A 12,465-nucleotide genomic window follows, 5' to 3' on the forward strand; every position below is an offset into this window, starting at 1 on the left:
CTAATTGACTCTGTTCTGTAGTCATTTAAAAGCAAAATGAAAAAAAAAAAAAAAAGAATTGTAGCTAGATATCTGAATTGATTTTATGTTTATGGTCTTAAAACATTTGGTTTTCATGAAGACCTGATGACAAACATTTTAATGATTTTGTAGAAAGCAACTGCATTCACTTTTAATATCCAAAGCCTACTTTTTAATGATTTGTAGTGGACACACTTCTGTTGTCTATAGAGAGTTGTTCAATAATACTAACTGAAAATAGGAAGATAAAAAACAATAAGATACACATAGTAATACATTCTAAAAACTTTATTAGTGTAACACAGGCTCTCAATACACACTGTCAGGTTCTTAGATTTCTGATTATCCTCCATATTAAGTCTCTGGAAAATGGCTAGCTGGAACACTAGATAGTTAGGACCAGATTTTGAGACCATTCCATTACCTCACTCTAAGTAGTTACATGTTACTCATTGTGAGTAAGGATATCAGAATCTTGCACTTACAGCACTATGCTTCCCGCTGTGTGAAGCAAATAGAAGGGAACAAGGCACAGAAATTGGGGAAAATAGCACATGCACAACAGCTCACAGAACATCCTCATCGTCAACGTTGCAGTGTGGTTGCCAGGGACTGGCTGCTCTTTGCCACCTGTTTCCCCAGGGACCATGTAAATATAGCTCATGGAAGCTAATGCCACTCCATATAGCATTCATTTCTGCTCTGCTCCTGCACCCACTTTTGGAGTCTCAATAGAGGATGGAGAGGCAGAGACAGGATATTATTGCAGAAGTGCATCCTTTCTGTTGATTTGGAGCTCCCATTCATTAGACTCTTGTTAAGTTTCATGGGCCCCCTTTCCCTCTTTTGCAGTGTGATATGGCCAGGAGAGCAGGTGACTTGCATTAGCATTTGTAGTCAAGAAACTCCTGGCACAAAGAGAATAGGAGTACAGTTGTAGTGACATGATTTGAGAGAGGGGAGACTTTCTTTTACACTGCAACAAAGACATGGTCCAAACTTCAGACATTTTATTATTAGGAGCCCATGACGACATGATATAGCTTTCAATTTGCCATCCTGTAAATATCTGTGATTGATCTATGATTTCCCACCAGTAATTCACCCAAGGAAATACCTTATACAGCCAACCTAGAAAGGCCAAGAATAACCAAAACTCATTAAATTCCTAGAATGCTTAATGCATTCACTGCAATGTTAAGAATGCTAGCGCATACCTAGAGAACGCTATTGAGATTTACAGGCACTATGTGGAGATTATGTGCAAAAGTTTGCAGACTGTTTCTGGAATTGCTAGTAAATTCTTACAATGAAATAGATTTCTTACAAATATAAAGCATCCTTTCCCTCAGAACTGAAGAAAATTACACAAAAATTTCAAAATGTATTAATACAATAACACGAATGGTTAGAAAAAACCCTTTACTCCACTCCTGGAAAAATGATATGAAAAACCTTCAGCAAATACCACTGTACAAAAATCACCCAGAATAACCTCATGCTCTTGCATTAGCTTTTGTTCTTTGGAAGTAACTGTCCACCAGCAGAATGAAGACTTTTTACACTATGTGCCAATAACCTGGAAGGAAAAAAAAGGTTCCAGAGAAGAAATTCAGTGAAACATCTGACATGTAAAAAGAAACTCAACTTGAAAAAACATAAGCTACTTTATCTGAGGGAATAATTCAAAACACAGAGAAAGAATCCCAGGAAGAAGTAGTACCAAAAGTGATTTAGGTATTATCATTTGCAGAGTAATAATGCAAAAGAGGCAAAAGTGATATTGGGCTGCACATACAGAGAAGTGATGGGTGAAATCCTGGCTCCATTGACGATAATGCCAAACACTCACACTGGATTTCACCCTGTATGTCTACATATAGAAAATTGCGTTTACTTTTGGGGAAACTAATGACACATAGATTAACACGTTAGAAGGGATTCAGAGGAGAGCAACAAACATGATTAAAGACTTTAGGGACAATATTACAGAAAAGATGAAAGGTTTAAATATATACCATATAAATAATTGCTGATTAGGAGAGTTAATATAATTGACTACGCATATTTATCTTGGTATTTACATCCTTAAAAGTATCATTGTACAAGATAGTATATCTAGGAATAAAGAGAAGTTATTTATCTTAGAATAACTGGAGGTTCTTCAAGATGTGTGGTCTTTATCTGTATTCCCTATCTGTGGATACGTATGTGCTCCATGTGCCCGCAGCCAGAGAATTTTGAAAATAGTCTGCTGGCCCACACATAGCGCCTTGCTCATCTTGACTGAGTAGATAAGCAGGGGTAGATCAACTGTCACTCCAGTTCCTTCTCCAGTGCAAGAAAGCTGATCTGAAGCAGAGGGCAGGTAGTAGAATACAGATAGGGACCACATGTCTCAAAGCACCTCCAGTTACTATAAAATAAGTATATTTCTCTTCTTCTTTGAGTGCTGGTATGTATTCCGCTGTGGGTGATTGTCAAGCAGTACTCAAATAGGAGAAGCATGCAAGGATGCAGATGGCACAGCCCAACAAAGGACCGCCATGCCAAAGGATGCATCAGCAAAGGAGTCGAAAGCAGAAACGTGTGGATGGAACTCCACGCAGCTGCCTTGCAGATATCAAGCAGAGGCACTTCTTGGAGCAATGACATAGATATCACTTGCACTCTTATGGAATAAGCACCTATGCCACAAGGGGGAGGAAGATTAGACAGCTGAGAGCAGAGCAAAATACAACCTGAGATCCATTCTGAGATTCTTTTGGAGAGAGTAATTCAGTACCAGATACTGAATAAGGTACCAGGGGTGGGGCTGGTCGGGACAGGGAGGCTAACTAACTGTAAGACACTAAAGCTATCACATAAAACTTTAAATTCTAAAAACTTCAAAAACTACTTACTGATAGATAGGTATAGATATGTTCACAGATCAAGGAAAAAGCTGAAGCTTTGGACCCTGGCGGTCCTGACCCAGATCATGAGGAGCTGAGAAGGAACTGGAGAGGCAGTCGTTCCGTCCCCCCCTCCCCGCCCCCCTTTAGCTCCTCATGGAGGCTGCTTTCAAAATTCTCCAGCTCTGACCGCATGGAGTGCATGTGTACCCACAGTGGAATACACTGAGGGACCAGCGCTCGAAGAAGAAAGACCATTTACATAGAATATTAGAAATAATTTTTTTTTTTTTGACCGTGAGGGTTATTAGTCTGTGAAATGGTCTCACAAAGGAAGCTATGGCAGTGTCATAACTTGAGATATTTAAAACTAAACTATCCAAAAGCTCTTGAAAATTAACCACAGGAAGCAATTCTGTACTGGTTGAGGATAGAGAAGGGGAGAGGAGCCTGTATTAGAGGAGCTAGCAAACCTTTCCTGTCTAGGATTCTCTACAGTGAAGTTGCTTAAATAGTCCTGAGTATTTGGTCTAAAACTTGGTTCCAGTTGGGGTTGTCAAATGGTCTTATCTCATTAGTGTAGCTATGGTTCATTAACGTATATTGTCTTTATGGTAACTAAGAGAATACGGGTTAAAAAGAAATCTTACCCAATAATACTAAAGTTTAACTTGTCTTTTGTCTCTCAGGTTTTGCGCTGGAGGACTGCTCCTTTGCCTAAAAAGGAAAAGTAAAACAAAGCATGGATGAGCTATAATTTTATTATTTCAGATTAGAAATAAAAACAATATAACAATTATAGATTAGAATTGATGATGACAGCATCTAAATGATCTGTATCTGTGAGACATGCTCATCAGCAGTAATAGGGAGAAAAAAAGACAGTCTTTCAACAAAATGTATTTGTAATTTCACGTGTGTCCTTTTCTCCTTATTCTTCCCTATCCCACGTTTTATTTTGGTATCTGTGGCTGATCTCCTCCCTCACTATCATCTTGACTCCTACTTGGCCACAGCTATTGGCAGTAGCTATCTGCCACTTTTAACATTAGCAACATTAGCAACTTTTAACATTAGAAAATGTCCTGCTCATTGGTAGTGTAAAATGCTCTTGATGCAATGCTTTTAAATTAAAATGTGCAAGTCAGCTCAGCTGTAAACAAAAGCCTGAGAAAGCAATTTCATGGTAAAAGAAAAAGCTCATTCATCACATCACTGAAAACATATGATATAGATGATGTTCTACGTCTGGCTCAAAAGGATAAATGGATCAAGTTTAGTAGCTGGGTTAACGATTTTCCATGTCTAATTCCAGTTTCTGTGATCCTTTATGGGTTGCTGAAAATCCAAGCAACATATTGGGTTCTTTCTGCTATTTTGCACATATTAAGTGTATATCCATCTATAGTCATGCACTACATAAGAAATTAACAAACCTTCTCTCTCCACCAGATTTATTCTGCATACATATTTATATATAAGCACAGATTCTTTTATTTAATTATTACATAAAATATATGACAAAAAGGAGAGAAGAGGAAGGACCTGACATAGGAGAAGGTTACTAGAAGCAGGAGAGGAGAGAGGCTGCTCCAGAGAGAGGAGATGAATCACGAGTGGGAGAAGTAGACAAATGGAGTGGAAGGACGGAGGGAGGAGGGCAGTGATAGACAAGAACAGGGCTGTGGGCAAGGAACACTGAAGGTGAGAATGAGGAGTTTGAGTGTCATGAGGAACATATGAATAATACAGCCCACATCTACCTAATAAGCTGCATGACATTTACCCTCTTTTGAGGCAGACAATTTTTAAAGCCCAAGTAGGCCCACAACATCTCCTGAAATAGTTAAGTGCCACTCCCTTGCATGCATACATACAAAAAATGGGTCAAGCACAACCTATTTGAGAACACGTCCCCCAAACTCTAATGTCCAAATAAAATGTTTCCAGAGCCAAGTTGCCCATCTCCACACTCATATGGTTAAAAAAAATTCACCCCTATCCATATTAGGACTCATTTCTACCGTTTTAGGATCTTCAGGTTTTCCACCATCCTTTGTGACTGCTTTCATGTTGGCAGCTTCCTTTCCACTTTTGTCCTACACTCAAAAGAAAAAAATCATAGTTAAAAATGGATCAGATTAGAATAGGAAGCCCCGATGACTTGAGAGTATCAATGATTACTCTAATCCTGACCCCTGTCAGCAGAAACAAATCCACGTTAAAACAAAGAGAAAGAAGAGTTACCATCTTCCTGAAACAAATGGAGTCTAGAATATTTGGGCCAGATCCCTGTCTTGCACTGAGGATCCCCCTTGCCTGGTAGTAGAAAGGGCAGAGGTGATGAAGCTGATCCTCCGGTGGCCTACTGTACTGGCTATCTGGTCAGATTCCATCTTCAGTACGAAGAACATGCACTGCACCTGAGAATCTGACCCTCACTCCACAGACAGAAAAACTATACTTTTATGGACTTGTACCGTTTATTTAGACATCGTATCTTTAGATGGCTAACTGAAGATGTATGGTTCATGTTGCGTGTGCACACTGAGGAAGAACGGGTTCTGGAAAGATACAGAAATAAATGACTAGTTTAGCCTTGTTGATCTCTCAAGGCAAAGAGTTCCTTTCTAGGATTAGGCTAATGCTTGAATCAGTTTTAATATGAGAAAGGGTGGTTAAATGGGTCAGGGGACAGAGTCATAAAATAAGCGTGCACAACTGTTAAGGGATCTGGGACAAGTCCAAAGAACAGCTCCAACAACCACTCTTCTTGTCTTAGTGAGAAAAAAACAACAACTGGTTACTTACCTTCTGTAACTACTGTTCTTTGAGATGTGTTGCTCATGTCCATTCCAAGCAGGATTTTCCCCCAGTGGTACCCGTTGGGTCAGTGCAGGTGCCCCCTGGAGTGGCACCTCCATGGCGCTGTATATAGGGGCCCGCTGACCCACTGCCTCTCCACTTCCTTCTTGCCAATCGGCTCTGACAAGAGGGGTAGGCGGGTGGGTCTTGAAATGGACATGAGCAATGCATCTTGAAGAACACTGTGCTCCTCAAGTGACACCCTCCATGGCTGCCAGTCCCAATTTGACCCTGAGGCTGGAAATGATCAGAGGTGGTGGATCACATCAGGTGGCCAGGAGTGAGGCATGAAAGAACTGGCATGTAGATTGTGCTGCAACTGTGGGAAGTCAGTGGAGAATGAAGGCTCTTCACTCACTCAAGTGATGTGGTTTCTTCTGCTCTGGGCGAGGGAGCTGGAGGGATTATTTATCCCGGGGAGAGAGAGGTAGCAAATGGAAGCAAGGAAGTTGTTATAGGGGTTGAGTACATGAAAACTCATTTTAGCCAGCACTGAGCACTTCAAAAAATCTTAAAAAGTTCAGGAAACTTAGCACTTAACCTCAGAGTGTTCTGACCATGTCAAATAAGCCATTGAGGATGGATCCATTTTTCCAATGATACACCAGACCATGAGAGTGCTGTTTTGCTGGCACAGCTCACGAGGGTTGAGGGGGACAGCAAGCATGAAGGAAGTATGACATACACAGTGCTTTTCTTAAATTCCAGATTTAGTCACACATCAGCTTCCTGGTCTCTCTCTGTTCTCTCCTCCAGAGCATCATCATCCATTCACATAGATTTAGCTGGCACCATCTCTATGCTGCTGACTCCCAAATGCACCTCCCTACCACCAGCCTTTCCCATTCTGCGAAGTCTCACATATCCACCAGCCTCTCTGACCTTTTGAAGTGGATGTGCTACCACAATCTCAAACTCAACATGGTAAAAACTGAACTGTTAATTTTTCATCCCAAATCCTCTTCTTACCTCTTCCCTGCTGTTAACTCCCTTATCCTTCCTCAAAATGGGCTGGCAATATTGATGTTGTATTTGAATTTTCAACCTTCCCTGTTCTCTCACACATTCAACCTCTCTCCAGACTCTGTCAAGTCTGCATTTCCATTACTACTTCTACAGCACCTTTACAAACCAGCTTTTCCTCTTTGTTCCAACCTTCCCCTAAACCTTGGTCATGCTTGCAATAGTAAAGGCAAGCCTTTTCCTCTCTGTCTCTCCATTTCATCTTGTCCCACCCCAGTCTATAAAAATGATGCTACTGAAATCCACTTTCTTTCCATTATTGCTCTGAGAATTACTTCAACAGGATTCTTCTCTCCTGCATTAAGTTCAGACTTCTTGTCTTCACTATCAAGGCCACAACTCTTGAACTACCTATATATCTACTTTTATTTCCTCCTGAACTTCATCCAAGGAAGACAACTGAAAAAATTGAGATCCTCTGGATAAGAAGATAAGAACGGCCATACCAGGTCAGAGCCCTGGTCCATCTAGTCCAGTATAAGACAATAGAAGAGAGTATCCTGTCTTCTGGCTGTGGCCAGTGTCAGATAGAATGAACAGCACATGGCAATTATCGAGTGATCCATTCCCTGTTGTCCAGTCCCAGGTTCTGGCAGTCAGAGGTTTAGGGACATCCAAAGCATGAGGCTGCATCCCTGACAATCTTGGCTAATAGCAATTGATGGACCTGTCCTCCATAATTCTTATTTAATTATTTTCTGAATCCAGTTAAATCTCATACTTCTTCTAAAAGTATGTCAGACCAACACTGAAACCTTAACAGTGTCCCCTTAAGTTACACTTTCCCATATAGGAGTATATGAGAGGGTAGATCGAAACACAAATAAAGCCAAAGCAAAGAAATGTAATACAAACATATGCCTGTGGGGTAATGCAAAAAGGACTATCTTGCAAATCCTTGGGGAGAAAATGTCCTACCTTTGAGTGTTGTGGTGTGGTAGGAGTTTTTGCACATTTACCAAAGTCCCCTGATAGAGCATCTATAGCTGCAGAGTCATCTGTAGGCTTCTGTAATAGAAACTATAATCAGTCAAAGTATAGAATGAACAGGATTATCAGATTGTTTTTCTTTCTTTCTTTGATAATTTAAGAGTACAATCAACCTAACAACCAACCAACCAAAAAGAAAAAAAAAAAAAGGCCCTTAGCACGTTTGCCCCATTCACAAAGTTATTTAGATAGCAGTTCTTTCTGTTCCCAGTGTAGATGCAGCCCCCTGAAATAACGACTGAAATTTTAAATCCCAAATCCATATTTAAATACCTAACCAAGTTTCCTGATTTTCAAAAAGTGCTGCTATTCTGAAATCAACAACAGCTATTAACACTCAGCCCTTTTTTGAAAGTCAGGCTACTTTTTTTAAGTTCTTAAATATGCTTTAAAGTATTAATTTGAAAAATCTTGGCTCCATGTTCTTATTAGAGGTGAAACTGCTGGTGCCATCTAATTTAGAATGCCAGTCTGCACATGCAACCTTACTTCTGGCATTTCCGAACTTTTCAGTACTTACCTTTACAACCTTAACGTTCTTTTAGTGTCATTTTGTGTGTGTGCAATATCTACATTGGAAGCGTTGCCCATTTGAAAATCTTTCACTTAAAATAAGCACAATATTTCTACATCTATTCAATAGCATTTTTGAGAATTTGCAGAATATAGTAATTCTATTGAATCAAAGATAACATTGCTTAGAACACATTCAATTCAGAGCACAGTAAGGAAGGGATCACTGCAGAATAAAACTGTAATGACTTTTACCTTTGGTTCTTTGGGTTTCACATCATCCTTTGCTGTTGGCTTTACTGGTTTACCCTTAAAAACAGATATGTTTATATAATAAATGCAAATAATTTAATCCTTAGTTTGAGTTGATGGATCAAACTGAAAATAAACTAGGCTCTTACATTCTTCACTTGACACTACTAATTACCATTCACAGTAACTTTATTTATGATGCTTTACTGTCCTATCCACTTCACAATCCATTTATTATACTTATTCTGCCTCCCTCATCAGATTCTTGGGATACCATGGTTTTCCCCTGCTTTAACCTCCCCCTGCAGGCTCTGCATCTCACCCTGTATCCTTCCAGTAGAGGAGAACTGGTTGGGACACATTTTGTCTGGCTCCCATTTGTTGAGCACGATCATTCACTCCCTGGCATGGCAGTTACTCAGTAAAATGAGCGACAGCATCATGGACTTTCTTCTGACAGCTTCCACAATAATAATAGTACTTACGTAATGCTTTTCATCCACAAATCTTTCAATGCTTTACAAAGATGAAAAAGGAACAATAGTCACAGCGATTTTAAAGCCTGAATTTTCAAGTTTTGTGTGCCTTGTTTTTGGGTGCTCATCTTCAGACACCTTAAGCCTGATACAATTCTTCCTGGCTGACCTGATAACTGTTCGAGAGGACTTAACCATTCTGACTTTGTTTAACGTAAAAGAAACAGTCCATTTTCTCTGCATCAGACACATAATGGTTTGGGGATCTATTCTCCCATCTCACTAATGCAACTTCAGTGTTACTTGCACAATTCTGCTGATGGGAATACTGATTCACATATGTGTAAACTTGTTGCACTGTGTTAAGATGACAATCTAAATTCAGAATGCATTGCAGCCACTGAGGTATTTGTTTCTGTTTACCTGCTGATCTGAATCCAGAAACCTGTAATCAGGAGGGATTGTATCATCTCTTTCCCCAAGTTTGTCTCTGTGTTCAGATTTAGCACCTTCCTAAGAATATGAATAAACAACACTGTTACTGATCTCCTGCATTAGAACTGTGGAATCTAGTAAGAGCAATCTGTATTTACGGCTTCTGTAATTGCATATCATACAATAAGTGGCTCAAATTAATAGAAATGCTAGGATTACTTTATTAAACAAAGAATTTGTTGAGTAGTAGTTCTTAGATTATTTATCTAAAAAGGGACTTTTATATGAGAACAGCAGCATTTTTATACATTAGAGTTCAAGAATCAGTGGAAATGTGTACACTTTTGTTTAACTATGAACACTGCACTGTGTATAAAGCTTTAAAAATTGTTGCCCCTCAATGGATATACAATTTTAATATGTTAAAACTCACAAATGACAACAGATACTATTTTCTTCACATAAATGTTCAGTTCTGCATCTCAGCAAGGTAACAACTCAATTGCTTACTAAGTGTTTAGCATATTATGCCACCACATTAGAATTCATCCACATACTGCGTCAGTTTAAACACAAGATTAACATTCTTATAATACCAGAACTTTGTGCTGCAGCTTGTCAGATGTGCTCAGAATGTACAAAAATATAAGGTTACTGTCAGCAAAATATCACAATTAAATATCAGTGGTTTATGTCTCTTATCACTTAGGAAACAGTCAGAATTAGCTGCAGCCAGAGACCGTTTTAAATATAAATATGATTAAGAGGATATGGCATCACAATTTCCTGAATACAACATGAAAGAGGGAAGCATTCATTTTGAAATCAAATCTGCATGTTTTTGTTTCGACTGCTTTATGTAGTATTTGATGAGATATCTGTATATTCTTTAGCACATTAAAAAAAAAAAACCCTAGCTGTTGACAGTCAGAAAAATTTAGAGAACCCTCTTTTTTACTGAAAACAAAGTATCCTAATTTGGCATAAACATTTTCTCTGTTTAAAAAAAAGGATAGCAGTTAATATACATGTATTGCACTGTGATGCACAGATACCAAACTTTGTTTTGGGCTTGATGATTAACATACATACGCAAATTCTCTCCACCCCAGGGTTCATGCTATCACTTGCCAATATTCATTTATTACATCAATAGTTAGTTTGCTGGACACGGTTTGGGGTAATTTATTGCATAATATTTAATATCACTGTATACTGAGCTTTCCTTAAAGAAACATGAAAAAAATTAGGGACCAAATTCTGCATTTATTAACCTGTGCAATCCCACTGGAGTCAATGGCACATTCCAGTGAGTGTATAATTCGGGCCTTATCTGTCTAATGCGTCAAAACCGCTGTTTTGAGCTGCAAAGAGAAAAAGCTACTGCTTTAAAGCAGGGATTTCTTCAAGACTACATGAAATGTTAACATCCTGAATTAAAGGTTAAAGGAGATATATAGAACAAAACTGAAGATACCAGAGAGGAACTGACTGATACAGCCTATTTGGCCAAGACCATCAAGAACTGCAACATCCTGAAAAATATCGCTGGTTGGGCTGGTAGCTGTAGAGTGTGCAAACCTATGAATGAAGTTACTTTGGTAACTTTTTAGGCTGCTAAAGATTAGAAACATTTTAGAAAAAAAAATTGTTTTTACCATGGGCCTGATTCCTTCACCAATGAAGTCAATGGCAAAACTCTCATTAACTTCAATGGTTCAGGATGGGGCCTTTAATCCCTGCAGCTGGGAACAGAGTTTTGCATTATTTTCTGCTAATAACCTTTGGGCAACCAAAGAAGTGGCCTGAAGAGCACCGGAGAATACAGCACCCTATATCTAAAGGGTTGCTACAATGTGAAGTCTCTACAAGTGTATGTGGGGGTAGCACGCGCGCGTGCACACACGCACACCTGAAATAAACCCTAGTAGAACATACATTTTTCATTTCTAGGATATCGTTAATAGTCTATTAGTTTACTCTGCTATGTGTAATTGATAAAACGCAATTTAACAACAGGCAGTCAAAGTCACTTTAGAAATGAAGATTAGAGAAGAAATCTGAAATTTAATTACAGAAATGATTGCACAGGTACTAGGATTAAATACTTCTGATTTTCTTCTACAACATACTTCAGTTCCTAATTGTCTTCAACTGTCTGGGACGGTATCAAGTAATTATGTATTTATCACAAAACTTGAGAAGAATATGAAAGTGACTACCTGGTGTTTAAATCATTTCGATTTAAAATATGAAAGGAACTGGTTAATTAAGAATGTAACTTCTTGAATAAAGACATGCATAAATTAAGCATAGCAAACATAAATGCTTTATCTTCACTAAAATTATTCTTGTACTTGAAAAAGATGTATCATATTATCTTCTATGTAAAATAAATACATTAAAAAGAGGTAAGACAAATGTTCCATTTCTTTTTGGTGGTACAAGTTGAGAATATTTTTCACTACCTTGACTTTATCCACAACTGGTTTGTTTTCATCAGGATCAGGTTCTCTTTGGCCCAGTGAATCAGACAGGAGGTCTAGGGCATCGCCTTGCTCCTTCTCACCCTAGCAAAATGAAAATATATTGAAGAAAACATACATAAAAAAAAAATACTGATTTAAACAAGATATAATAAACACTATCTTCATCCAACACTGAAAAGTCTACTCTGCCTTTGAAATACTACAAATAAAATTAATTGCAATGTAGTGACAACAGTTGGAAAGTTATTAGATGTTCAGAGCTAGGAAAAAGATTAGAGTAGAGGGCAAAATAGAAATTTCTTTGGCTTTTTTCTGCTACAATTCTAATTTAGGAAAACATCTACACTAGAAACAGTTTTTGACTGAATCATCTTAAACACTTGCCACCTAATTCTGCCATGGTCATTATGGGTACATCTACACGGCAGTAAAAGATGTGCAGCACAGACGCTGGCTTGGGTCAGCTGACTCGGGCACATGGGGATAGGGCTGAAAATGCAGTGTAGA

General features: G+C 38.6%; 1 protein-coding gene across 5 annotated transcripts in view; it reads right to left on the reverse strand.

The window, feature by feature from the left end:
- Nucleotides 1-294: 294 nt before the first annotated feature.
- CAST (calpastatin) overlaps nucleotides 295-12,465 on the reverse strand; it is a 98,875-nt gene continuing 86,704 nt past the window's right edge. For all 5 annotated transcript variants that reach the window (XM_067569265.1, XM_067569262.1, XM_067569264.1 and 2 more), the window contains 7 exons: nucleotides 11,938-12,039; nucleotides 9,458-9,547; nucleotides 8,562-8,615; nucleotides 7,722-7,811; nucleotides 4,940-5,014; nucleotides 3,566-3,632; nucleotides 295-1,600 (listed from right to left, as the gene is read on the reverse strand). In XM_067569265.1, coding sequence (XP_067425366.1) covers nucleotides 3,582-3,632; nucleotides 4,940-5,014; nucleotides 7,722-7,811; nucleotides 8,562-8,615; nucleotides 9,458-9,547; nucleotides 11,938-12,039 — 462 coding nt within the window. In that variant the 3' untranslated portion in view covers nucleotides 295-1,600; nucleotides 3,566-3,581. The remainder of the gene's footprint in view (nucleotides 1,601-3,565; nucleotides 3,633-4,939; nucleotides 5,015-7,721; nucleotides 7,812-8,561; nucleotides 8,616-9,457; nucleotides 9,548-11,937; nucleotides 12,040-12,465) is intronic.

This window comes from Emydura macquarii, unplaced genomic scaffold (assembly GCF_026122565.2).
Source record: "Emydura macquarii macquarii isolate MOO-44397 ecotype Brisbane River unplaced genomic scaffold, CSIRO-AGI_Emac_v2 contig_2897, whole genome shotgun sequence".
In the NCBI taxonomy this organism is placed as follows: domain Eukaryota; kingdom Metazoa; phylum Chordata; order Testudines; family Chelidae; genus Emydura; species Emydura macquarii.